Source organism: Phascolarctos cinereus, unplaced genomic scaffold (genome assembly GCF_003287225.1).
Source record: "Phascolarctos cinereus isolate Bilbo 61053 unplaced genomic scaffold, phaCin_HiC Scaffold_3;HRSCAF=262, whole genome shotgun sequence".
In the NCBI taxonomy this organism is placed as follows: domain Eukaryota; kingdom Metazoa; phylum Chordata; class Mammalia; order Diprotodontia; family Phascolarctidae; genus Phascolarctos; species Phascolarctos cinereus.
Genome location: NW_027555736.1, coordinates 179,224,573 through 179,252,519, shown reverse-complemented (window position 1 = coordinate 179,252,519; position 27,947 = coordinate 179,224,573). Strand labels below are relative to the sequence as shown.

Here is a 27,947-nt window from a genome sequence, read left to right as displayed (position 1 = left end):
TAATTAGATTCCTTTGCAATCCTATGTATTTTGTTTGATGCATTTAAAAGTATTCTGCAATAGTAGCAGCAGAGGCATTGCTCCAATGGGCTCCCCTCACTCACCCGAGTCTCTGCTCTTGAGCCAGGGAGAGACATCATGCCACCCAGCCCCAGGCTCCCCGAGGACACTGAACATACACCGAAGGGGCAGAAAAGAGAACAAATCCAGAACTCCAAAGATTGGAGGCAAGCTTAGCAAGAAGAAGTGGTACAATGTAAACAATGAGAAAGCCAAGGAGAAAGACAAGAAGGCTGAAGGAGCTGGTGCACAGGAAGAAGAAACTCCCAAGGAGAATGATGAAACCCAGACAGTGGCAGAGATCACAGATGTGAAGGAGAACAACAAAGAGGAGAAGATGAATAAAGATTTCCAGGCCACTGCTAACAAGACTAAAGATAAGGAAGCAGAGAAGGATGCAGTGGCTGGCAAAGAAAAGGCTCTGAAATCAGAGCCTGAGAAACCAGAGGCTATTCCTGATGGAAAGGTGGAGCAGCAGAAGGAAACTGAGCTGGAGCAGGCTCCTGCCTCTGCCCCAGCGGCCAGTAGTGATGTTTCTAAGACTTCAGTGCCTAGCACTGAGGCAAAGTTCTCCCAGTCTTCAGAAGCCGCGGCAATTAGTAAAATAGATGACAAGAGCAAAGAGGAAGGGGAAGCCAAAAAGACTGAAGCTTCCATAGCTCCTGTCACCCAAGAAACTGAAAGTGAAGTGGCTCCAGCTTCAGACTCAAAACCTAGCAGCAGCAAAGCTGTATCTTCTTCCAAGGAGACCCCAGCAGCAGAGGAAGACCCTAGCTCTACACCTAAGGCCCAGGAACCTGCAGCCCCAGCAGAAGAGGTTAAACCTTCTGAGGCACCCACCACCAATTTGGATCAAACCATAGCAGTAAAAGAGTAATATGGACAACCTATTGAAAAAAAATAATGATAATAATAATCACTTAAAAACAAACAAAAAATATCTGCAAATGGGCCCATAGCTCAAAAGGGTCCACGACACACCAAAAAAGTTTATTTCTTTCATTTCTTTAGGGAAATGTGATTATCCATCAGGGATTCAATTTTCCCTACTTTGCTCATTGTTTTTTAATGCTGTCTTGACTATTCCATTTTTTTTTTGCATTAAGAGCTCTAATTTCTGACCTAAATTTATCCTGATTGTGTCTTTTATGAGTTTTTTTTAATTATTCTTGAGTTTCTTTCATGATCTATGAGTATCCATAGGGTTCTGCTTTTCATCAGGCTCTACATAACACTATAAAATATTATATACATATAGTATATGCTATTTGCAAATTATTCTGTACTTTCTCCTTGCCATTTTACTCATTTTCATTTCTGATTTTTAGAATTCTCTCTATTGGTTTATCAGTTTGTATGCTAGAAGTTCATTGAGGTTTTTTCTGTCCAGCACAAATTAAGTACTTAATAAATGCTGGTTGTCGCATTATTGATTGAATATCTTTGATGTTTTAGCCTCTTTTTCGTATTCCCTGTCAAACATTTTCTGGACTGTTATAGAACCATCACCCTCCTTCCAGACTGGAGTGCAGGGCTGACTCAGCTTCCTTCAGTTGGGGTTTGGAAGTTGCAAACCCGGGTCTCTGCTTTGAGTAATCACTGGGGCATGGGACTGGTCCTTCAAGGTTTCCAAATGGTTTTCCCTCGGGCCAGACACAGACATCTGGCTAAGTACTCAATCTACCCAATTTCTTCCTCTGCTCTGCTCCTTTCTTTTATGTGATGTGGCTGAACGGTTCATATCTGCCATTTATTAGGGGTTAGGGGAAGAAGCAGAGGTTTTCAAGCAGAGTATTGCAGGCTTGGGATTTCCCACCCTAGGGCTGATAGTCCAGTCGCAAAGCAATAGATTTTCAGCATACCTGATTCCTCCCTTCACTGTCCTTCCTCTCCCCCCCCCCATTTGGCTAGTCACTTGTTTCTTTTGAAGTAAAGGGCAGTATTTAAGCTGAGTCACTACCTTTGGAGGCACAGAACTGGTCCTAGCTAGGTTTCTCATCACCTTTCCTATAGGTCTGTAGCATCCTCCTACACAGGCATGTTTTTCATTCTGGCAGAATCCTCCTTCTGTTTTCTCCCTTGCACATGGCTGGGCAGAGTCAGCACCTGCTGCTTCAGGTGGGATAGGGAACTTACGGGTGTGTTTAAGCAGAGTCACTTTGGTCCTACGAAGTCCCTGCTGGGCAGCACAAGCCTGTGTGCTACTTGTGCTCCCCACTTTGGGAGGAATAGGAGGCTTGTAGGGGGAATGGGAAGGGGTTGCAGCATTGAGTAAGCCCTCTAAGCATGAGTGCATTAGAATCTTCTCAAACCAGGAGCCAATTGTTAAATTTTCAGTACAAGCATTTATACCCCACAAATCAGTAACTGCTACCAATCATGGCTTGATTTAATATTTTATTGATAGTCTTCTCTTAAAAAGAGAGAGAGAATGGGCATAATGCAGATTAAACTTAAACATACGTTGTACATATCTTCCTTTTCAGAGAACTAGTTGTTAAACATTTATCAGCATATCGCTGCCTCTTTTAAAATTGTTAAGGTTTCTGCCTATTCAGGACTTTTTTGTCCTCTTGTCTCTACGATTTAGTTCAAATTATTCTATATCTGGTGTATAAATCCTTTGTGTGGAGGCTGAAAAGGTTTTCAGAAAGAGTCCAATCCATTATCTTTCAGGTGTAAGAAGCTAGATGTTTCAGCCAGGTCAAGAAGGAGGATATCTTTGGGAAGGGGGTTGGGTTGGGGGTGGAACAGGATGTTCCTGGGCTCTGTCTCCTTTAAAAGGCTGATGCTAAAGAGAAGTACAACCACTCTCCTCTCATACAGGGTAGAAATAATCCTTCAGAGGTGCCTAAAGGCAAGCACTTGCCCTGCCCTAAATACTGTTTCTCTGCAATTCTGAATTTTAAATATGAATCAACTGGATAAAATTAATGAATGGATGAGGATGAATGAATAAATGAAAAAAAGGTATTCATTAAGTACCTACTACATGGCAGCCACTGTGCTAAGAACTAAGGATACAATTAGAAAAGCAGGTAGGTCCCTGATTTTGTGAAGCTCATTTTCTACTAGGAGGACACACATACAGGAGGCTTCAACTATCAGTAAGATAGAAAGATCCCATTTTTGTTAGGATACAGCAACAAAGCAAATGGTAATATATCTTCAATAATAAGTAAAAATAATAATAGCTAACATTTATGTAGCACCTACTATGTGCTGGGAATTATGCTAAGCTCTTTACAAATATTACGCCATTTGATCCTTGCAAACACCTGGGAGGTAGGTTTTATTATTTTATTTATTTATTTTATTATCCCCATTTTGCAAGTGAAGAAACTGAGGCACTCAAAGGTTAAGTGAGTTGTTCAGGATCACACAGCCACTAAGTGTCTGATGTGAACTCAAGCCTTCCTGACTAGAGGCCCAACCTTCTATCTACCATGCCACCTAGCTGTTCCTTTAATGTTATTTCCGTTGGAAAAATCATGTCCATTTCTGATATTGAACCATTTGACAGTGCCAAGTACTCTGATAGCAAAGACTATCCTTTCCATGTCTTCAGTTATTATAAATACTGATAAGACATGGACAGAAGAATCACTTGCCTGGTCACATCTCTACAAGGGTTGTTTCTTTGAATGATGGCTGGGGGGGCTGGGCTGGAAGCAAATCAGTGGTCTAGACAATGCTGCTATTCACAGGGGTCTTGGATTCAGTATCCTGGGCTGTCTCCATCAATGTCTGAAGAGATGGTGGTAGTGGTTTGATTCATCTGGTACATGCTGTCTTCTGTTTCTTCTGCTAGGTATATTACTACTTCAGAAAGGCTTGATTACCTGCCCTGGGATTGTCAGTCAGTTGGCACTTGGTGGGGATGGCTAGCCCCTTCTCTACGGAATGAAGCCTATTTGTCTCACGAAGGTGACACATGGCAAGATAAGAAAGGAGTGGTTTGTAACTTGCTTTGTGACCTAAGAAGAAAAGATATTAGAACCCAGAAAGACATTTAACATTTTTCCAAGGTTTAAGTAATTATTATTATTTCACCCATCACCAGAGACTACATTTTTCTGATGTTAGTTAGATAAGGCAGTTAGATATTTTCGAACTACCTTTAGTCCAACCTTCTTCCTCAGGCAAGCCACCTCCTCTATAGCAATTTTATCGGCAACTATCCCAAACCTATGGAAAAGGGATTTCTTAAGGTATGTCTCTTGCCTTAGAATTTGATTCAAGACTCATCAAAAACTTTTTCAGTTACTCATTAAAATCTTTGAAGGTCAGTAAAATGTTGTTTGTCCTGCATTCTTTGAAGAGGACCAATGCCATCATGAGGGTGATGACTTGAATTGTAGTTTGAATTTAAAGAAATACTAGCAGAAGTCTGAAACAAACTGGGCTAGCTACCCTAACAAAAGTCCTAAGCAGATGGGATGGTTATAGATACAGTCAGTGAGAATTAAAAATGATTAGGTCCATTTCTTGAAATGTTTTGAAAAAATCATTGTACCTGACCTAACCCATAGGATCTGTGTTAGTTTCAGAGTCCCATCTTTCTATTTCTGTTGTTTCTATTTCTTTATCTTCCCCATATTTGAAGAATTTGCATCATGCCAAATAGGAATGAATATAATGAATGAAGTATCTTATATTATCTAGAATGTGGAAGGAATTACAAATATCTAAATCCATTCATCGAGCTTAAAATTAACTCCAGTTTAGCAGAATGACAATATTTAGGCCAAAAAAGTTGTTATTAGAAATTATAATACATAATGGATGAAACCTGCCATTAAAAATCTTCACCTTATAGTATCAAGGACAACCTATTTAAAGCAGAGTTTGAAGGTGTTTACACCTGACTCAGTAATAATACCTGACACTTATCAAGCAGACTTCTAAGGAAATCCTTTTTTCCCACATTAATAAGTTAATCATTGCAATTAAGATTTAAATGTAGATTGTATCACAATCAGACAGTTGGAGGAATAAGCTATTTTAGGCCTTACTGACTTAGATTTGGTATGGGGATGAGAATCTAAAGTGGGAGAAAAAAGGGTCTTTTATGGCATTACATTTAATTCAAGAGATAATGAACAGACTTATCTCTACCTTTCTGCCCACATCTGCCAACCTCTTCCCTCCCATCTGCAGACAGTATGACAGAGTGGCCAGAATGCTGGACTGCTAATCAGGAATATCTGCTTTATTTAAGCATAAGAAATAGGACTGACATCTCCTCAGATGTCCTCTCATTTCCTACCGAGCAGCACACACTTAGGACTTCCTTGGCTCTTCCACCATCCCCCACTGGGTACCTCCCCTGCTTGCCTCTGTACCCCAGAGCTTAGCACAGTGCTTGGCATACAATAAGATCTTAATAAACGTCTGTTGACTATTGTTGACTAAGATTCCACCAATGTTTATTACTACCTTTGTGATCACAGGCAAGTCCCTTAACTTCTCTGAGTCTCAGTTTCCTTTTCTTTAAAATGGGAATAAAAATTCCTAGCCCACACAGGATTATTATGAGGCCTAAATGGGAAAATATATAAAGCACCTTACAAACTTTAAAGTTAAATATCTAGTATAAAACACCTTAAAGTGTTTATATATAAATATATATAACCAAATATACTATATATAATTATATATAACATATAGTTATATGTTTGTTATAAAGTTATATATATAACCATACGTATATAACTTTATAACAAATATAAATATAACTTTTTACATTACATATAACATATTTTACATATAAACTTTTTATATATAACTTTATATATAAACTTCATATTTATAACTATTATATGTATATTATATATATATAAGTTATAAAATTTAAATATATTGTACATTATATATGTCAGTTATTCTTGTATCTTGATACCTCTCTTTCATTCCCCTCAAGCTCAAATTCACCAACTCTGACTATCTGGTCTACCCATTCATTACTCTGAGTTAGGAGGAAGAAGGAAGGAATAAATTAAGAGATAAAAACAAGAATAGAAGGGAAATTGGAAAATGGGAGGATGCATTTTTGTGGTCACTTAAATTGTAAGTGGAGAAGAGGTTTCAAAGAACATAGCTTGTCTTTGCTTTTTTATACTATGTGCACTGGTTTAGAAATTCTCTTCTATGTCCTGGAGAAGATATTAAGGATACAAAGAAGACAACTTGGGCAGTTAGGGGATTCAGTGGATAGAGTGCTGGGCCTGGTCTCAGAAAGACTCATCTCCCTGAGTTCAAATCTGATCTCAGAGGCTTACTAGCTGTGTGATTCTGGGTAAGTCATTTAACCCTGTTTAACTCAGTTCCTCATCTGTAACATGAACTGGAGAAGGAAATGGCAAACCACTCCAGGATCTTTGTCAAGAAAACCCCAAATGGGATGCAAAGAGTCAGACATGACTAAAAAAGAAAACAACCAGTAGGATACAGTTTAGAAATTAGATAAGACTTTTGCAAGGTAAGAAATCTTTCAATTTGTAAAATAGAGCTTGTCATAAGAATCTTTTTTGGGGTAATGTTTACTGATTTTTCAAAGACCAGAGTGATCTTAGTCACATCTACTTCGAATGTTAAGAAGGCTTGTTTCCCCTTTTTTTTAGAACATAAGACATTACAGCTAAGAATTCTTCTTAAAACCATACGGTCAGATGTGAGGGAATCTGTGCCTTTTGTGTGGAAGCAAGGAAAAGCTTCCCTGTTTTACTTTTCCAATTGCAAAATCTTCCCTGTGTCTTGCAGCTAAATTACTCTTCCATCTCTCACCTCTGTGGCAACTATCTGCAGGTCCTTCTCTCAAGCCAAATACCCTGGGGAATTGACCTTGACTTTGTTATAAGTTATCTGCCTATCAAGAGCAGCACAATTCCCCTTTAAAGCAAGTGTTGGCAGTGGCAAGGAAGGGTGGTTAGATAACAGAGGTGGAAAATGGGGCCACGGGGCAGGGAATCAAAATAGATGGTTCAAGGAAACAAAGTTAATTGGAGAATGGCTAATAATATGCCTGAATCACAAAAAGCGATTGTTAGGAAGAATTCACAGAAGCATGGGAATACTTGCATGCAGTGATGCAAACTGAAGTCAACAGAACCAGGAAAACATTACACATGATGACCGCAGCAATGTAAAGGGAAAAACAAACAAATGAAAAGAAACTGAATCATGTGTCACTATAATCTCCAAGTTAGTCCCTAAAGCACTGATGAGAAAATGCAATTCCCTCCTTTCTTTGTAGAGGTGGAAAACTAGAGGGGCAGAATATTGCATTCTCAGACCTGCTTGATGTATTGGTTAGTTTTGCCAAACTACTTTATTTCCATTCCCTTTCTTTCCTCCTTTCTCTCATCTTCCTTTTTCCTGCTTTCAGAGATAGTTTTCTCAGTAGGGAACAAGAGAGGTATATGTTCAAAAGTGAAGGTGATGCAAAAGACAGAACTATCAAAAATTTTAAACAGATGGTTCAAACAACGTGGGCACATTCTAGTGCAAAACAAGTTTAAACTAAGGCAAAATAGGTGGATGTAAAAAATATTACGACAAAATAGCTTCTCACCTGACCAAGGGGTGCTTTTCTGCCTGCACTTCCTTAATCACACTCCTTATTATCACGTCATGTCTATATCCCTGCAGTCTTCTCTCCTGGCTTCTGGTCCTTCCCTGCTCCAATGTATCCTCCCCACCATCAGATTAACCTTTTTGAAAAAATGCATTTATCACGTTGCTGCCTTGCTCAAAGACTTTTAGTGACTTGCATTTGCCAAGAGAATAAACTCACAAGATTTCAAGCTCAAAGGGGCTTTCCAGTTCATTCTCAGACTCACATTCAAGATTTTCCACAGTCTGCCCTTTTAACTTTATCTATCCCTATTACCTAACATAAATAGGATCAGAAGATCACAGATACAGAGCTGAAAAGGACTTTAGAAGCCACCCAGTCCAACTCCAACGATTTTACATATGAGGAAACTGAGGCCCAGGGAGACTAAAGGATTTGTCCAAAGTCAATATCAGAGGGAGGATTTGAACTAAGGTCCTCTGATTCCAGTTCCATTTCCTTTTCTACTGCACCACATTGCCCAGTCAACTAAAGTCGTGGGACGTGGAGCTGTAACAGGCCTTAGGAATTACACAACTCAGTTCACTCATTTTCCTCAAGAGGCAGCTCAACCCAGAAGACAGAGTCAGAATCAAGAAGACTTAGGATGGAATTCTCCCTTAGATGCTTCCAAGTTACTTGACCCTGAGGAAGTCTCTTCCCTTCTTGAATTGTCTATGCCTCAGTTTTCTTGTCAGTAAAATGGGAGTCACGTTGCTGTTGTCCAATCATTTTCAGTCTTGTCCAACTCTTCCTGACCCCTTGTGGGGTTTTCTTGACAAATATACCGGAATGGTTTGCCATTTCCTTCTCCAGCTTATTTTACAGATGAGGAAACTGAGGCAAATGGGGTTAAGTGACTTGCCCAGGGTCACAGTTGAGTTTCTGAGGCCAGATTTGAACTCAGAAAGATGAGTCTTCTTGATTTCAAGCCTAGTGCTCTATCTACTGCACCACCTAGCTAATAGCACCTAATTCACAGGGTTACTGTACTAATCAAATGAGACAATTTGTAAAAAGTGCTTTGCAAACATTAAAGTGCTATGTTTATTCATGACAGCTGTCATTATTAGGTAGATGAGAAAAGAGTTATGAAATAATTTGCCCAAGATCAGGGGGGCAATAATAGTAACCAGTTTTAAACCCTGACTCAGTTTCCATATCTTTTTTCAACAGTTCTATTCACTATCGCATGAATGTATATATCCTACCTTAATGGGACACCCAACCCAGGATGCTTTCATCCCTCCTCTTTTGTTATCCAGATGCTTTTTGCTTTCAATATCTGGCCTAAGTCTTTCCTCCTCCTTGAGGCCTTCCCTGACTATTATAGCATAGTGGACTTAAAGCCCAAAGGTGCCTTTCTGACCCATGTGCTCTAGCCTGAAGACCATAAAGACCTCCCCCTCCTTTAAACTCCTGTTGTATTTATTGTCATATTACTCACTTGACATTTGGATTGACCATTTTTAATGTGAGTATGTGTTTCCCAAATAGAATGTAAGTTTCATTAAGAGCAGAGAATATGCCTTATGCTTCTTTGCATGTTTCATAAGACCTAACCCAGAGCTTTGCTTAACAAATATTTTGTAAAATCACAGTATAGTAGATTTAGAACTGGAAGGGACCATACGGGCCACTTAGTCCACTTTACAGATTAGAAAACCAAACCTAAAGCTATAAAAATAACTTGCCCCAGGTCATGCACATAGTATGTGATAAAGTTAAGGATTTAAACTCGAGTTTTCTGATTCAAAATCCAATGGTCTTTCTTCTATAACATCTTAATAGTGTAACTTCTTTAAGCTCCCTTTCAGCCTCCAAATTGCATGATGTTTTAAGAGTCTGGTACCAAAACTGGGATATCAATGCACTGTTGGTGGAGTTGTGAACTGATCCAACCATTCTGGAGAGTGATTTGGAACTATTCCCAAAGGGCTATAAAGCTGCACATACCCTTTGATCTAGCAACACCACTGCTAAGTCTATATCCCAAAGACATCCAAACAAAAAGGGAAAAGGACCTATTTGTACAAAAATATTTAGAGCAGCTCTTTTTGTGGTGGCTAAGAATTGAACATCAAAGGGTTGCCCATCAACTGGGGGTTGTGGCTAACCAAGCTGTGGTATATGATTGTAATGGAATAGTATTGTGCTATAAGAAATGATAAGCAGGACGATTTCAGAAAAACCTGGAAAGACCCACATGAACTGATGCATAGTGAAGTAAACAGAATCAGGAAAACATTCTACATAGCAAAAGCAATAGATATTGTTCAATGAAGAACTGTGAATAACTTAGCTATTCTCAGCAATACAATGATTGAATACAATCCCAAAGGACTAATGATGAAGCATACTATCTGCCTCCAGAGAAACAACTGATATTGATTGAATACAGACTGAAGCATTCTATTTTTCACTTTCTTTCTTTCATTTTTTCTTTAATTTGATTCATACAAAAGTATCAGTATGAAAATGTTTTACATAACTGCACACATATAACCTGTATCTGATTGTTCATTATCTCAAGGAAGGGGGAGGGAAAGGAGAGAGGGAGGGATAGAATTTGGAACACAAAACTTCAAATAAAAATGTTAAAAAAAAATAAATAAAAGTCCCTCCCAGTAGAATGCATTGCATGTTGTTTTAATTTAACAGCTCCCATGTTCCAAGAAAAGGAAGAAGAAAAGTTAACTCACAGCTAATCATGGCAGAGATAAACACATTCCACCTAGAAGTAGAAGGACCTTTCCTTTCTTTCCTGCAATCTTTTTCTTTCTTTCTTTGAAATACAAGGCTTATAAGCATTCATTTACATTTCATAGTCAAGACCATCAGGTGCCTTTCCTCTGTCAGCCATCCAATCCTTTAAAATACTCCTAACTGGAAGACAGGCTGGCTAAGTACTTAACACAAAGTGCTTTCCCTTCCCTACTCACAACTCCTCCTAAAATAGATCTTGACAGGCCTGCCTGGTAACCGAATGCACAAATGCAGTGTTCGATGACCAAGTGTCCACATAATGGGGCCGCCGCTGGGCTGGGCACATATATCTCTCCAAGGTGAGTCTACTGCCCTAGCCGCCATAGCGCCCTTGCTCATAGAACACAAGCCCTTGTTTCGCTTCGTGTTTTAGGTTAGGGAGTGTCTGGCAGCTTTCTACGGAAAAAATGACACTCCGCACTGTAAGTGATATGCCGACTTTATTTAACAATATCTAAACCAACTTCAACCAACAGAACCATATAGTCTGGCATACTGCACCAGCGCAGATCTTCCGGAAAGGATGAAATGGCCAAATATTTACATGGATCCCGTTTTCTTTACATATTTGTATTTCTCCCATTTTGAAAATTAAAATATAAACATTCTGTTTAAAAATCTGTTCTCCCCCACATACTACATATTCAAAGAGCAAAAAATACTTTTTTTTGCCTTGGTATATGTGTGTATGGAGGTGTATGTATGCTTCCATATTTTATGGATCTACATCCAACTGATATCCAAAAGGCTTTGTTTTATGACATAGAGCAAAATTACAAAATCTGCTGTCCCTGTAATTACATTGCCCTTTGCCGTCTCTTTGGAAAAAAAAAAAGGTTGTGTTCAAATTTTCCCCCTGTTTTATTTGCACCCTATTAACAACTGTTACTGGAGCTTTAATTATGCCCCGGTGATTGCAGAGATGTGGCTGACGTGTCATTTTCCTCCCAGGGGATGCTTTATAATTACCAGCATCCATCGTGGCTGCCTGTAAGCTGATGCTTTTTTATTACCAGTTCAATAATCACTGCATCCTTGTGAACATCTGCTCTGCAAGCCATGCATCGGAGGTCCCAGCGCCTGTCACTCGACGTTCCCCCACCACAGTGACCTTGGTGCCCCCGCCTTCGGTTTATATCTAATTTGCTTACGGGAGGCTCTGTCCGGAAAGTCTCCCAGGAATGCAATTAATACACCAGATTTGCAAACAAAAGAAAAATTTTGCCCTTTCTTTTCTCTCCTTTTTCCATTTTACCCTCTTAGGTTGAGATTCCATAATTTCTATTCCTGGGAGAATGAATCAGTAAGGTTGGGTGGGGGTAGAGGATGGGAAATGTGACAGTAAGAGATGGGCTATTCAGGGGGTTCTCTAGTTTGGTCTTGAAAATTAGACAGATTTTCAAGCGGTATTTTTTCTCCCTGCACATATGTAAAGTTGACTGATGAGTTAAAAATGTAGAAATTATGTGTGGGGAAACTTCACCAAACCCCAATAAGTTTAAGACAAATCCTTTCTTCCCAGTCCCTCGTTCATCTGTCCTTCTTGGTTACCTATTTACTATCTTTAAACCTGCTCTCCATTTCATAATACATCTCTTTATCCTCTGTACCCGTTCTGGCTCCTTTTTGATTTAATCTGTCTTTACTCTCATCTTTCTAGTTCCTTTTTTGCATTGCTTATTAAAAAAAATAATATCAGTAAAGACAAAAGAGGGTTTTTAAAAAAACACCACATTTTTAGCACAGCTGCTATACTCCTGATGGTATGTCTACTTTCTGACTCACTTTTTATTACTAATAAAACTAATTTGGGTGCCGCTTACTGTTTCGAGCTGGAGCTCTGTTTAGTTTCTTTAAATAAAAGCTGAAGGCTCAAACCTTCACTGTTCCTTTGACGGTATTGAAAGCTATGATGATATATGGGGTGGTTGAGAAGAATTTGAGAAAATTCCATAGTAATTACAGTATCCACACTGTTCTTACCCTTCTCCATGCCAAGTGAACTTGAATTTCAATATAAATTTTATATGTTCAAAAAGTACACAATTGCTTTATTATATGGTACAGAAAATATCATAAGACATAATTTGCTCAGTTGTTTCACTCATGTCTGACTCTTCATGACCCCATTTTGAGGTTTTCTTGGCAAAGATACTGGAGTGGTTTGCCTTTCCTTTTCCAGCACATTTTACAGATGAGGAAACGGAGGCAAACAGGGTTAAGTGACTTCCCCAGGGTCACACAGCTAGTAAGTGTCTGAGGCCAGATTTGAACTCAGGAAGATAAATTTTCCTGACTTCAGGCCCAGACCTCTATCCACTACACCATCTAGCTTCCCCATAAGGCATAGCGCTACCATTTTATAGGTACCCTTTGTCATACACATATGCTTAATAAACCTCATAATTGAAGCAGGGGAAGCAAATTAATTCTGCAGCATGAAATTGCTTAAGCAAGTCACTTCCGCTCTCTAGGCCTCAGTTTCTTCATCTGCCAGAAGCTACATGGTGTGATCCTTTGATTCTGAAGACATATTCAAATAGGGACACCATGAATCAAAGCTATAATCTAATAAATGTCAATGAACTGCTATATGTAAGGCATTATTCTAAGTGCAATGGGGAATAGACAAAGAATTTTTATTTCTGTTTTCTCCACCAAGGATTATGACCAATGTACTGGAGATAAGAATAAAAATGGCTAACGGAGAGATGATTCTCAAAAGAATAGGAAGAGTATAAGAAAGCACCTAGTGGCCCTTAGTGAATTTGAGTCATCTGAACCAGATGGTCTATATCCTTGGATACCAAAAGCAAAACAAAACTGATAAAAGAGATTGCTGATATAATTGCCAGTGATATTTGAAAGATCATGGAGAATGATAGAGACAACACAGAACTGGAGATGGGACAGTGTTGTCTTCATTTCATAAGTCTACAAAGGTAATTTTTCATCTTCATGAACTTGAACTTGACTTCTATGTATGGGGAAATTCTGGTAAGGATGATTAAAAAGATGTTTAAGAAACACCTAAAAAACGAACTGGTGATTACAGATACTCTGTGACTTCATCAAGAACAGCTTATCCCCAGCTAACTTTATTTTCCTTTTTGATAGAGTTACTAAATTAGTAAATCAGGGAATGCTGATTAGATGAAGTTTACAAAGAATTTAGCAATGCATTTGATAAAGCATCTAATTTTATTTTTGTGGGAAAGATGAAGAGATAAAGACTCAATGATAACAATTAGATGAATTTATAACCAGTTGAATGGCAGAACTCAAAGAACAGTCATTGATGGATCAATGTCATTGTGACAGGAGATTTCTAATAGACTACTGCAGGGATCTGTACTTAATCATTTGATTTTCAACATTTTTATCACTAACTTGGACGCAGAGAGAGATAGTATGCTTATCAACTTTATAGATGGCAAATCTGGAAGGGAACAGTTAACATGCTGAATGATAAAGTAAGAATGAAAAACAATCTCGCCTAGATTGATGAGCTGAATCTAATAAAATGAAATCAATAGTGATAAATGCAAAGTCATACTTGGATTCAAAAAATCAACTTTCCCAGAATAAGATGAATGAGGTAAGGTTAGACTTCTGATTGCATGAAAAAAGTCTGAGGGCTTTAAAAAACTGCAAACTCAATATGAGTGATGTGGAAACCATGAAACCTGATGTCATGTTCGGCTGCATTATAAAAAGGTATAACTTCCAGGAATAAGAAGGCATCAGTCCCTCCGTACATTGCCCTTGTCAGACCATACTTAGAGTGTCAGGTTAAGTTGTGGGTGCCATAGTTTAGGAAGGTCACTTGTAAAATGGAAAGAATTCAGAAAAGGACAACAAGAATGAATACATCTTGAAATCATGAGATATAATACCATTGGAAGGAAATGAGAAAAACCAGAGAAAATTCAAGGAGACATGATGATTTCAAGGTTTGTCATGTGGAAGAGGCAATAGACCATTTGTTCTGGTCCCACAGTGTCAGATGAGAAGCAATCTGTAAAAATAGTAAAGACATGAAACTAAGCTTGATGTAAAAAACAAAAAACAAAAAAACCGCCTACAAAACAAAACAAAACAAAGCAAAAAACTCCCTAACAAAACTATCCAAAAATTAAATGGATTGCCTTGGAAGATGGTGATTGGTGATTTCCTTCTCATTAGAAATCTTCAAGAAAAGGCTGGATTTGTCAAGTATTTTATAGCATGGATTCCTTTTGCATATGGTTTAGAACAGATGGCTAGTGGTGTCTCTTCCAACTCTGGATCTTCAAAGACACTGGTCCTACTTTCAAGGGGCTTACAGGTTAATGAAAGTAAGAGGTAAGTATGAACACAATACAGACTGAAGGTGAAATTGTAATAATGTAGTACAAAGTGTGGAATTTCAGAAGAGGAAGATGTCACTTCCTGCTGGGAGATTTCCTCCATTTATACATTAGCTTGCAGGACACATATCACAGAATCTCAGAGCTGATAAGGGAATTCAGAGGCCAACTAATCCCATCTTTATCTTAAGCCAATCCAAGAAACACTTATTAAGTGGCTACTGTATGGGCACAATGGAGACCAAGCAAAACAAAGCAAACAAGCAAAAAACAACCCAAGGAAATTACATTCTACTGAAGGGATTCAGCAAGTAAACTATAAATACACATAGGAAATTTGGGGAGGAACAGAATAGAGATGACAGTGGGGATCAAGAAAGGCCACAAGAGGTGGCACAGGAATTGAGCCTTGTAAATCCAAATGGTAGAAGAGAGAAGGTAAGACCTTCTAGGCATGTATGATGACCAGTGCAAGGGTAAGGAGGTGGGAAATGGAATTCCAAGTTTCAGGAATAGCAGGTAAGTCAATTTAACTGAAATACAGCATGGATGAAAAAGGGATACTATGCAACAAACCTAAAAGAATAAGATAAAGCCAGAAGAGGTTTAAGCGGCAAATTTAAGAGTTTGTATTTTACCCTTGAGATGACAGAATAAACAGAGAGTAACTGAAGTTTCTTGAGCAGAAGAATGGCATGGTCAGACATGATTTAGGAAGAATATCTTGGAAGACATTCTGATGTCACCTGAACAGCATTCTGGATTAGTGGTCATCCAACCTCAGCTTGCAGACTTCTAGCCATGGGAAACCCACTATCTCCGAAAACAGCTATTCTACAATTGGACAGTTCTGATTATCAGAAAATCTTTCTATCAAATTTCTCTGAAACTTCTGCCCATTAAGCCTAGTTTTGCTTTCTAGGACCAAGCAAAACAAGTCTAATTCTTTTCCATGTGATAGACCTAATGAAGACAGCTATCATCTTTTCCACGCTGAATATCCATCTATCAATATCAGTCCATTCCAGACTGAACTTCAACCAATTCTGGTCATCTCAATATCCTGATCACTCTACACAGATATACCCCATTTTGGCAATGCCCTCCTAAATGGCTAATTGGCCTAAAATAATTAAATAATGGTCTAAAATATGGCACCCAAGACTATATATACAATGCTCAGATATATTCTATCCAGGGCAGAATACAATAGGATTCTCTCATCTCTCATTCTGAACCAATATAAAAACTGACTCATTTTTACATATTTCACTTTTAAATAATAGCAATTAGAGTATTTTTTATTACTTGTTGCTGACTTAAATAAAGCCCAAAGAGCATAACTTCAGGACATAAAGCAAGAAAAAGTAAATTTACAAAGCAACAGAGTGGATGAAAACATAAGTAGTTTCTGCACTGTTAAATGAAGGTATTAGCTAAAATCCTTAAAAGGGTGGGTTTTACAGGAAAGTGATATACAACCAAAGTATATAAAACTGTTTGTTATCCTAACACTTGTGAAACCATATGAAAAGAAAAGGGAAGATTTTGTTTTTACTGGTTATGAAAAACTAAAGGGGAAAAAAAACCAACCTTTTTCCAACAGGGAAAGTTGAACTGAAAGCCAACAAATTATATTTACAGGGATTGTCAATTATGTGAATCAATGAATTTCTTGGAATGAGATTCTTGTTTTATTTCACTTTGATACAAGAATTAGTAATATCATCCCTTATGCAAGCCTTCATCCTTAGTGACTCCTCAATGACAATTCACAAATTGCAAAGAGTTTTTATTTAATGTGCTGCCCTTCATATAGAAAACTGAAAAAACGGTGCTAATGACCCACTGCCAACAGCACATGTATCTACTTTCAACTCTCATCTAGTTAAAGTTAATACAGTCTGAAAATTCTAGCAAAGTGAGAAAAACCATGTGCAAGAGCTTATAAGGCCACACATCTGCTTGTGGTGCTGTGAAGCACTGCCAGTACCCCAGACATTTAAGGCATCTGGATGTTCTCTCATTGCTGGTGTTTGCATGAGATATAATGGTAGAAACTACCCAGTGGGTATGTGGAACTAAGTAGGTGGGTGGAGTGGTTATAAAGTGGTACAAGGTAGGAGTCTGTATTCTAGAAAGAGAAATGATGATAAGAAAATATCTGGGAGCTTGGAGCCTTTGGTACTTTAGGACTAGAGAAGCAGTGTCTATGAAGATTTGTTTTCATAGGATGGAGGTTGAGTTGAGTATTATGACCTAGTTTTTACCTACCCTTTCAGTTTTATCAGTACAGAGAAAACATCTAGATACCAAATTTCTGAGCTTTCTTTACCTACAAAAAGAAAAGAGTACCTGGAGGTACACAGAAGGACTTCAAGTAATGGGTGGTAGTGACTGGAAATGAGGAATCCCTAAAATTGACGGTGGATTTTAAAGTCTGGCCATACTCTCTCATCCTGTTTCTCATTTGGCCAACAGACACAACACACTTATGAAAGAGCTGGCAGGAATTAAGAGGTCATCTGTGGTCATAGAATGTGATGAACCTATTTAGCTGATGCTGAAGATCAAACCCACAACCTTGATCTCACTGACATATTTGAACCACAATGAAATCAGTTACGGTTTTTCAAATCAGTGTTGATTTTACCCAGATAAAAGCTTGAGTTGGTGTCTTAATTGCCAGTAACCAGCAAATGCGCCTAAAGCTTTTGCAAATAATTTTCTTAATTTAGCATAAATACAAAAGGAAGCCTAATTTCATAGCGCTTTGTTCAAACAAATAGATGAACCCATGTCCTTTTTTGACAAAAAATAATCAATCCTGCAAAATTCTGCCAATCTAATATCCTTAGTAAATGCCTCTCCTAGAAAAGGCTATTTCTGTGGCTCTGTAAGAGTCTCCAAACCCTGGGGAAAATGGAGGGCATTCGATTGATGGTTATTAGTCGGCTCAAAGTGTCTTCACTAAAAACAAAGGATGAAGACAAATTATAGAGCCACGTTCATTAAGTCTTCCTGCCCCTGACTGATCCTCCACCTCCTTCCCTCCTCAGTTCTGGCTTGATGGGATGCCACATATTTAGTTGGAAATGATTGAGAGAGGTGGCAATGAATATACTAGAATGGATAGTTTTGTAGATAAAGTACTTGAACTGTCAGAGATTATCAGTGTCAGTAGATAAGGAAATACATCCATTTGATCATTATCAAGTAGCTACAATCTGGCCTTTCTAGTGCCTAGATTTTATTTTTTACCTCCTGCCGATGACTCACCAAAATTATGATGGTTCTATGGCAGCATCTCTTTACAAAATGGTTAGGGACCACCGTATTTTGTTTATTAAACATTTAATTTTAAACATACTTAAGCTTCCTAGTTCTAAAAGTGACAAAGATGTAGGACCTTCCAGTTACTTGTATGGGTAATGAACTCTTATATGGAAGCTGGCTTTGGGGCTCCCTTCTCTCAGGAAGTTTATATGCCCCCTCAGCCCCAACTCTACTCCCAGACCATGCTGTAAGCTACCGTGATTTCCCCAGCTCAGGGGGTCTTCATCTTTTTGTGTGTGTGATGGACCCCTTTGGCAGACTGGTTAAGCCTAAGAACCCCTTCTCAGAATAATGTTTTTAAATGCATAAGAATATAAAGGAAACTGATTATATTAAAATACAGTAATCAAAATATTATTTAAAAACTGATTCAGTGTCCCCAGATTAAGAGCCCCTGACTCACTGAACCTACTCCCACCCATGTCCCTCCCCACATGGAATCCCCTCTTAGATGGATTCCTATTCCTATTCAAAATATCCTGTTCCCATGTTCCCTGTCATGTTCCTTAGGTTCCTGTTTCTAGCCCTCAGTATACTCTATTCACTGTAATGCTGAAAAAACAGATAGTCCCTGAGTCTAATCAACAATGGAGACCTTCGTCTTGGCCCTTCCTCTGGCACCCTGTGGTACGTGACTGCCAAGCTAACCTGAGCAAACTTCAGGCATCAAGTGATGTGAATGATTGACACGTCATAAGCAAAGGGCTATAAGATGTTAACCTAGTTTGTTAGGACATCACCGTCAAGAACAGGGTAAGGATATATACCGGCTGCTCTGGTTCCAGTCAGTGGAATGCCTAGGCCTTCCCTTATCTCCCCTTTTCTCCAAGAGACAATGTGTGGGTAGTGGCAAATGCCACCACTGCGGAAGGGAAAATTAGACCAGATCTAAAGAGGGAAGGGGCTGCCTCGATAGCTGCTTTTTTTTATTTGACATGTGGGTGCCGCGTCATTAGTATAAAGCTTTCAGTTATATATGAAACAAATCATTGGGCTTCAACTGTCTACCTCCACTTGCCCAGCAGCATCTCCTAATTCCCACATCTATCTACTCCATAACCAAGGGGCTTCCCCTTTGAAAAACTGTGTTACAGAGGTCAAACCCAGATAATGTGTACAGGCCTGAACACAGACACATTGCCCTCCAACCTGAGGGTAAATGCTTAAGTTTCTGTCCTCAGTGATGATTTTCTATATTCCTGGTTTCCAATAATGAGTGAAGGGAATAAACATTTATAGAGCACCTACTGTGTGGCAGGCACTAGGCTACTTTCTTTTTTTTACAAATACCATCACATTTGATAGTAAAGATCATTATTGGAAAATAAAATAATGATATGTGATAATAAAATATCACATATCATTAGACTACCTGAAAACTATTTACCCATCCACCCACCCATCTGTGCTAGGTCCTATCATATATAATAACAAATGGATTTTGATCGGAAAGTCTTGATGACTTATTGTGGTCACTGTGGACATTGTTGGTACACATAATGAAAATATTGGATGACCACACACTGAAATAATGCCTCCATTCCCCTTCCCAAATCCGTGTAATTCACAAGCATATGAATGAATGAATGAATGCATACTCTTCTTTCTTCATTATTAAAATGATATTCAAATAAGAATGATCAAATTAATTATCTATATAGTCATATAAATACAACACTGGCTAATTTTTTTAATCTGAGATGTATAAATAACTAGCTTATTTAGCACTATATTCAGTTTATGCCATTGTGCTTTTGTGTATACACAGTCAAAGCACAGGCCCTGGTACGAAATATCCTGGTTAGTGATCAAGTGATTATTTATCACTCCTTGGCTTTAAGTATTTATAGGAAAAGTATGACCCCTCCTTTTAGGTTTGGCTAGAATAGTCAATGTATTAGCTCCTGAACATTATGCCATGTGACTCCTAAGGAGAAGTTCCTGGCAGTCAAAGAAATGTTTGTTTTTAAATGATGGTTTGTTGTTTTTTTAAACTTATGGTCTATTTCGTTCACAGCATAGCATACATCATTCATGGCTAACAGTGTTCGTTACTGATCATTCAGGGACACCTAATATTTTTAGAAACCCTTCTATCTCTTTTTTTCATTTTCCAGCTGTTCTAAATATTTCATCTTTAAAAATTAAATGCCTCATTAAAAAAAACTTAACAAGCCTCAATGCAATTACTCTGTATTAGTCACAATTTTTCTCATTGAATATCACAAAAATTCTAACTTTTTTACATAAGTAGTCCTAATCACCATACCTTTTCAAAAATAGGTCTTTATTGCTTATTTTATGTGATTTTCTATTACTTAATTTCATTTTTTTTTCTTTTCCTAATTGATCCTCCATTGAAAGTCTTTAAAAGAAAGATCAGTGTAATGGTTCTGTTGTAGGATATTAGGGTAGCCTCATACAACTTAGGGAATTTTTAAAGGATGTAATAAAGCTGAAAGAGTGCCATGTTGGCTATTATTCTAGGTTCTCTAGATTTTTGTTCTACATTGCAAATAATGCAATACAGTATAATGATGCAATGTGAGTTTCATTAACTTACCTGTGGCAGCATATTTTGTTCTTGTTTTTAATTTTTCAAATGAAGATCCTTGGTGCTGAGAGAATATACTGACTATTTTCATTCCAGGGATAAAGCAGAAATGATAGTGTTAGCATTATAATAATATATTGCTATTTAATATAACAATATTAGTTGTTCTTAAAGATGCACTAGAATTGATGCATCTAAAGCAATATTATACCCCTAAAAACCAACCAACCATATACTTCTAATTATTCTGACATTGGTCAAAATGTCTTTACAGCTCCTTTTGGAATTGCCTTTGAGGCCTGCTACACATTCATTTGAATATCTTCATTGCTAGTCAATCTTCTTTCTTTAAATACAGACATGATTTTTGGAAACAGCTCAAAGTTTGTTTTGTTTTGTTTTGTTTTTTGTCCTCGAGTCTGGTGAACAAAGTGGGTGAATAAGCTGGGTAATGTGTAGGTGGGTGGGCAAGCTGGGTAATGTAGTTATCACATAGCCACATATCACATAGTGATTATATTAATGGCAGTTTGACAGATCTTTGAGAAGTCTGTTGCATTTTTTCAGCTCAAACACATTTAGTCTCTACCTTATTTAACTTACTTTATAGAATCATAGAATCAAGTTGGAAAAGGAACCTCAAAGGTCATTCAGTCTGACCCCTACTTAAAGTATCAGATGTTCTCTGTGACAAACTCCAGGCTTTATACAATCCACCAATCAACATTTTATTAAGTGCTTACTATGTGCCAGGCACTGTATGAACACTGAGGATAAGAAAAGAGGCAAAACACAGTCTCTAACCTCAAGGAGCTTACAATCTAATAGGAGAGACACTATACAAAGTAATACCAAACAAGTTATATGTAAGATAAATAGGAAATAATTAACAGAGGGAAGGCCCTAGAATTAGGAAGGGTTGGGGAAGACTTCCAGTAAAAGATGGAATTTTAGTTGAATAGGTGCAGTGGAGGAGGGAGAGGTTCCAGTCATGGGGGTTGGGGGGGACAGTCAAAGAAAATGCCTGGTAGCACAGAGTGTCTTATTTGTGGAACAGCCAGGAGGCCAGTGTCACTGAATAGAACATTATATGTCAGGGAGTAAGATGTACAAACAATTCCAGTAACTCCAAATAACTTGGTGCGTTCTGATTGAACAAACAGAAGTTATAACATCTGAAGAAGCTTAAATCCCATCACCATGCAGATTGACTCAGTGGCCTTTCTCCTCTGGAGGGCTGGAGGGTAGAGTTGTAAACTCCTCCCAAAGCCTTCCTTTACTGAGGGCTGTAAAATCTCAGAACTCACCTGGTAACTCTCCATTTTCCATCAGCACCTCTACTTGGTTCCTACACCACAGAACATCAGCATCACCACCACCCACACACACACACACACCCCTCTTGGGTGTCCTCTATTTCCCTCCGCCACCACTTTTCAGCTTCCTTTTCTGTGTTGTTTTCCCCATTAGATTATAAGCTTCTTGAAGGCCAGGACTTTCTTTTTCTTTTTTGTACCCCCAGCATTTAGTACAATATCTGGCACATAATATGCACTTAATAAATGTTTATTAAATTGAACTGAACTGAATTGAACAGGTAGTTTCAAAAAGTAGTATTATAATTTCCAGTTAAATGCCTTCCAGTTTGACTATTGGTCAAAACCTCATGAGAAATAAACACACACATATGTGGGTATGTATATTTTTCCCAAGTAGAAGGTTAAGAATTCTAAAAAGGTTTTTTTGGTAAAAGTTAAAGTAATAATAATAAAGTAAAAAAAAATACAGCAAAGGAAATTGTCTCCTTGCTGAAAAATCAACATTTCATGGAGATCTAAGAAACTGGGACTAGGAAAATCCTTGGCAACAAAGAGAGGGCTGACAATAAAGAATTGCCATTTAAAAATTTCAGGAAGAAGCATCTTATACAAAGGAAGGAAAGGTAATCAAATAGAATGCCTAATTTTGACAGTCTCCTACGGGACACCGAAGGATTCCATCACAGACAAGGGAGGTTATTCAGAGATCAACTTCAAAGGTGTCTAGGGATAAGGTAGCACTTTCAGTAGCAGTTCCTTACACCATAATTGCAAAACATATTTAGGTGTTGTTGGATTTTTTTTATAACACTACCCAGCTATAAAATAATCTATCACCAAATATGCACAAGCATGTAAATCAAAATAAGTGTTCCTTCATGAAATGGATGCATTTCAGCAAAGGTGGCTCTAAAATCAATTCCTACAGAATCAGTGTTTCTTTCTCCTGGCTTTTACGCCCTACCACTATACCACCAACACCCCTATTACCAGCCCTGGAGCAATGAGCCATGACCAAATTAGCTCTGCCATTGTTCCTGGATGGGTTGTGTTTGCCCACTCCATCATGGCCCCATTTGGCATCCCTATAACTTTCCAAACCAGTGCCCTGCCCTGGTCATTACTCCCCTATATGAAGAGCTGTTCTAGTAAATGTTTAACAACAGGCTCTTGGTGGTAGAGAGGCGTACTCCTGACTCACTTTTAACTTTAATCCTCATCATTAACATTTTCTCCATTACTTCCTTAAGTATAGACCATGGGCAAAACAATAATGCAAGCCCTGATTTGTTCTGTTTGCCAACCTCCAAGTATAAATGCTCACACTGAAAATTTAACAGTTAGCTCTCAGGAGCCAGTGTGAACTAGCTCCAGTATGGTTGCTGTTATTGTTCAGTTGTAACTGACCCTTCATGACCTCATTTAAGGTTTTCTTGGCAAAGACATCAGAATGGTTTGCCATGTCCTTTTCCAGCTCATTTTACAGGTGAGGAAAGTGAGGCAAACAGGGTAAGTGTCCAGGGTCACATAGAGAGTAAATGTCTGAGGCCAGATTTGAATTCAGGAAGATGAGTCTTCCTGACTTCATGCCATGCACTCTATCTGCTATGCCACCTAATTGCCCTAGCTCCAGTATACCCCTACCCATATGAACTGTCTTTTTCTATTAAAAGGTAAGGCATCTAGGCAGCTCAGTATATACTGCACTGGGCCTGGAGTAAGGAAGATCTGAATTTAAATCTAGCCTCAGATACTTTCTAGCTGTATGACCCTTGGAAAGTCACTTAATCCCTGTTTGCCTTAATCCACTGGAGAATGAAATGACAAACCACTGCAGCATCCTTGCCAAGAAAACTCCATGGACCAGTACTGATGTGCTATGGTCCATGGGATCACGAAGAGTTGGACAGAACTGAACAACAACAACAGCATAAAAATGTAAGACACTTGAGGACAGGGACTCATTTTGCTTTTGTATTTGTATCCACAATAATTAGCACAGTAGCTGGCATACAATAAACACTTAATAAATGCTTTTCATTTATTTATTAATTCACCACACTTCTTAGTAAGTGGAGATATGCCAATTATCCTCCCTTTGACCTCATTATAAAATGACTTTCTTCCATTTTCCTATCTACCCCACCCAATTACTTTCAGTAGTAAGCAGTGTTCAGTTCAAGTTCAGTGGTATGACAACGCAGTATACATTTGAAGTTTAGATCAGTATCATATTCTACATAGAATGCCAGAACTGATTATTATTAACTATAAACCAATGAATTTTTGCTTTTCTCTTGCTTGGGGCATTACAAAATAAATAATTTCTTTTCAAATCTACTTTTAAAATCATTAATACACCAGAAAACATATTTAAGGAAAAAGCACTAGATAAGGTACACTAATGCACAATGGGCACTTTTGTTGGTTCAATCATTTTAGAAAACAATTTGGAACTAAAATACCCCACAAGTCATTAAATTAAAATTATCTGTTGATCCAGTGTTGCTACTATCAGACACATGCTTCAAGAAGGTAAAGAACCCTCCTGTACAAGAATATTTGTAGCCAATTCTTTTTGTTATGGCACAGAATTGTAATTAAAAAAAATAAATAAAACAAGCAAATTGTAAATAAAAAAAATAAGTTTACAACCTAAGAGGAAAATGACTGAACAAAATTGTAATGTATATTAACATAATGCAACATTATTGTAAAGACTTCTATGAATTGCTGCAAAGTAAAATGAGTTGAATCAGGAGAACAATTTAGTGATGACCAAGATAATATTGTCAAGAGAAATGGCATCAAAGGACCTTACAAACTCTAACCAAAGAAGCAACCAATCACAGCTTCAAGAGACCTGGTGATGAAATAATACTATACACATCCCTACCCCATCTCTTGGCAGAGACATAGGACTAGAGATTTAGAATGAGACGTATATTCTCAGATATAGCCAATGTATTGGTTCTTCAAGTCTCACCTAAAGCCCTACCTTCTGAAAGAAGCCTTTTCCAGTACTCCTTAAACTTGGTGCTTCCCTTTGGAGATTAGAGCTAATTTATTTTTTATATGCAATTTATACATAGTGGTTTGCATAGACCAGGGGCCTGGTGCACTGTCACACCCATCAGCCACCCTGTGTAACTAGGGCAGGGGCTTCCAAAGTAATATTTGCAAAATAAAGGTGCTAGTCAATCTCTACTTTCCTTCCTATTCTTAACATTCTATGATTCCAGAATATTTAATTATTAACTGCCTGTGTACCTAGGACTTTTCAGGGGTTTCCAAAGGTCAGTCAGTAAGTTGACAGGTAATATATGTCAGCGTGGCCAGTTAATTGGTGTAATTCTGCTGTTTCACATTTTTAATTATTTGTTTCAGTCAATGAGAAATCATTTAAAAAATTCGAGTTAGAGAAGCATGGAAAGGCCTCAAATAAGGCCTTATTCTTATCACCCCTGCTAGCTTTTTATCTTCTGAAGGTGGGGACCACGCTATCTTCCCATCTTGCCCAGTTGCTACCAGAATATAAACATTAGATATACTGTATGTGATTAATCAATGTTTTCTGAGTAAATGAATGAGATTGTCACATTTTGTTTTAAACGTCTTTGTTTCTATAAAACATGATTTGAGGAATCTTTATAAGACCTGAGGAGATATGTGGAAAGCCAACAAATGAGGATTTTGGTGGTAGCCAATTATACCAAACTTGTGTAAAATTTATGACATCTGCATACCATAGGAATACTGACTGACTGTTACAGGAGCCTGTACTGAATGTGAAGAGCAATATAATAACATACATAAAGCACTTTGCAATCTTAAAGTGCTATATAAATGCTAGCTATTCTTATTAATAGTATTAAAATGCTAAAGAATGGCTCATTCTCAAATGGTATAGGAAGCATCATAAAAACCCCAACTTCTTTAGCGACAGAAAGCATCACTTCTCTTTTTCCTTTCATAGTATGACTGAACTAGAGTTCTTGTGAATTTCTGCCCCAAGAAGCTGTGGATTATCCTCAAAACAGTTTTGTGGTCTATGTGGCTTATGTAGATGGGCTCTGCCTGTTTGATTAATCAGAGTAATTTCTTGATTTATGTAATACATTCTTACATTCAAGAATACATTCATATTGTATTAATTCCTATTTTCTTAATTACTTCTCATTAACTAATTCTCATTTCCTATTTTTTGTTTTTTTCCTATTTTGTTCATCTAGAATTATTTTCATTTCTTGCCACTAAATAAAATGAAATCCTCCTCTCTGTGGATCTGCTGTGTTTCCAAAAATGGGAGGGGAATCAATTAAGGGGTTAATACCCCATTAATTTTCTTTTTCTTTTTTTTTTTTTTTGGCTAGGCGATGGGGTTAAGTGACTTGCCCAGGGTCACACAGCTAGTATGTGTTATGTGTCTAAGGCCAGATTTGAACTCAGGTCCTCCTGAATCCAGGGCCAGTGCTCTATCCACTGTGCCACCTAGCTGCCCCCTACCCTATGAATTTTAACTCTTTACTAAAATTCAAAAATTAGTTATTAGTCAACCCTTTCATTATACGGTTCCAGTACAGGAAACATCCCATTAACAAAGAGTCAGATATATAGAGCTAGCAGATATCCTTAAAAATTATCAAGTCCTGCTACCTTGTTTTATAGATTAAAAAAAAAATGAGGCTCAGATAGGCCAAGTGTCTTAACCAGGACTGCAGAGCTAATAAGGTCCTGAGGGGGCATCTGAACCTGAATCTAGGCAATTCAAAGTTCACTGCTCAGTCTATTGCAGCACATTTCCTCTAAAAGAAAATTGCACTATGTAAAAATAGGGATTTTATTAGAGAAAATAAGGATAGTTACTAGAAAAAAAGGCCATCCATCATTGAAGATACTGAGTAAATAAGCACAAAAGTAATGAAATGTTTCCCAGTTCACTTATTATTGACTCCTCTCAGAAGAGAGGACATAGCAAGGTGAAGCAGTGGATAGGGTGCTAGGCCTAGAGTCTGAGAGATCTGAGTTCAAATCTGGCCTCAGCCCTTCATGATTTTAAAACCTATAAATATAAATTACTTATAAGGCATCTAGTAGTCAAGACATTTACCAAACATTATGCTGCATGTAAGGAAAAAGGATTTTCTCACCTATAAAATTCTTCTTTTATTAATATGAAATCATTCCCTCCATCAAAATTGTGGTATCATTACAACTCTCCAGATGGCTCTCTTTTTCTGCAAAAAGATGGAAAAGGCTATGATCTGAAGCAGAAATATTACACAACACATTTTCATTAGAGAATATAAGGCCATAGACATTATTCTTTCTGCTTTCACTCACATTTCACTCATTCATTCCCTGTCTGTTAAGGAAACCACCATCTTTAAAAAAAAAAAAAGAGAGAGAGAGAGAAAAATCTTTGAAATGCATGTTAAGTTTAGTTTCCCCTTTGTACTGTGTGAGGATGCAGAAAATAAGCTGACTTAACTGCATGATAAGTAACAAGGCACCTGATATTGGAGCCACTGTCCAGTTTTTTGAGGAATTTCATGTTACAATTTCCAAGAGAATTAGGAATGCCTTTGACGTTCAAAAATTCCCTTTCTCAAAGACCAATTAACAGTACATATAGCCTGAAGATTACCTCATCATCGACGTTCTATACAGAGGCTCAATAGAACATACTTTTTTTTTCTTCACCAAATATATTTCACTACAAGAAAAGTGGCCCTTCTTCTGACTCAAGGAAAGGGAGGGGGAGGGTAATAAACATTTATCTAGACCAACTCTGCTCCAACCATTTGCTAAGCAAAGATACTCTCTCATTTAACTAATCAATAGTTCCTTTCAAAATTATATTATTGATAACAAATCCCAATGAAGAAATGGGAATGCTGAGGCCAACACTATTCTCTATATTTGCACGTGATCATTACATATAAAGC

General features: G+C 37.8%; 1 protein-coding gene and 1 long non-coding RNA gene across 2 annotated transcripts in view; one reads left to right on the top strand and one right to left on the bottom strand.

Moving 5' to 3' along the window:
• LOC144456198 (uncharacterized) overlaps positions 1 to 27,232 on the bottom strand; it is a 67,826-nt gene extending 40,594 nt beyond the window's left edge. The window contains exons 1-2 of the long non-coding RNA XR_013485108.1: positions 27,150 to 27,232; positions 20,690 to 20,761 (exon numbers count right to left, since the gene is read on the bottom strand). This is a non-coding gene — a long non-coding RNA (uncharacterized LOC144456198). The remainder of the gene's footprint in view (positions 1 to 20,689; positions 20,762 to 27,149) is intronic.
• Positions 86 to 937, top strand: LOC110209546 (brain acid soluble protein 1 homolog). Its single transcript, XM_020988202.1, has one exon. The coding sequence runs from the start codon at positions 86 to 88 to the stop codon at positions 935 to 937; it is 852 nt and encodes a 283-aa protein (XP_020843861.1).
• Positions 27,233 to 27,947: the final 715 nt, after the last annotated feature.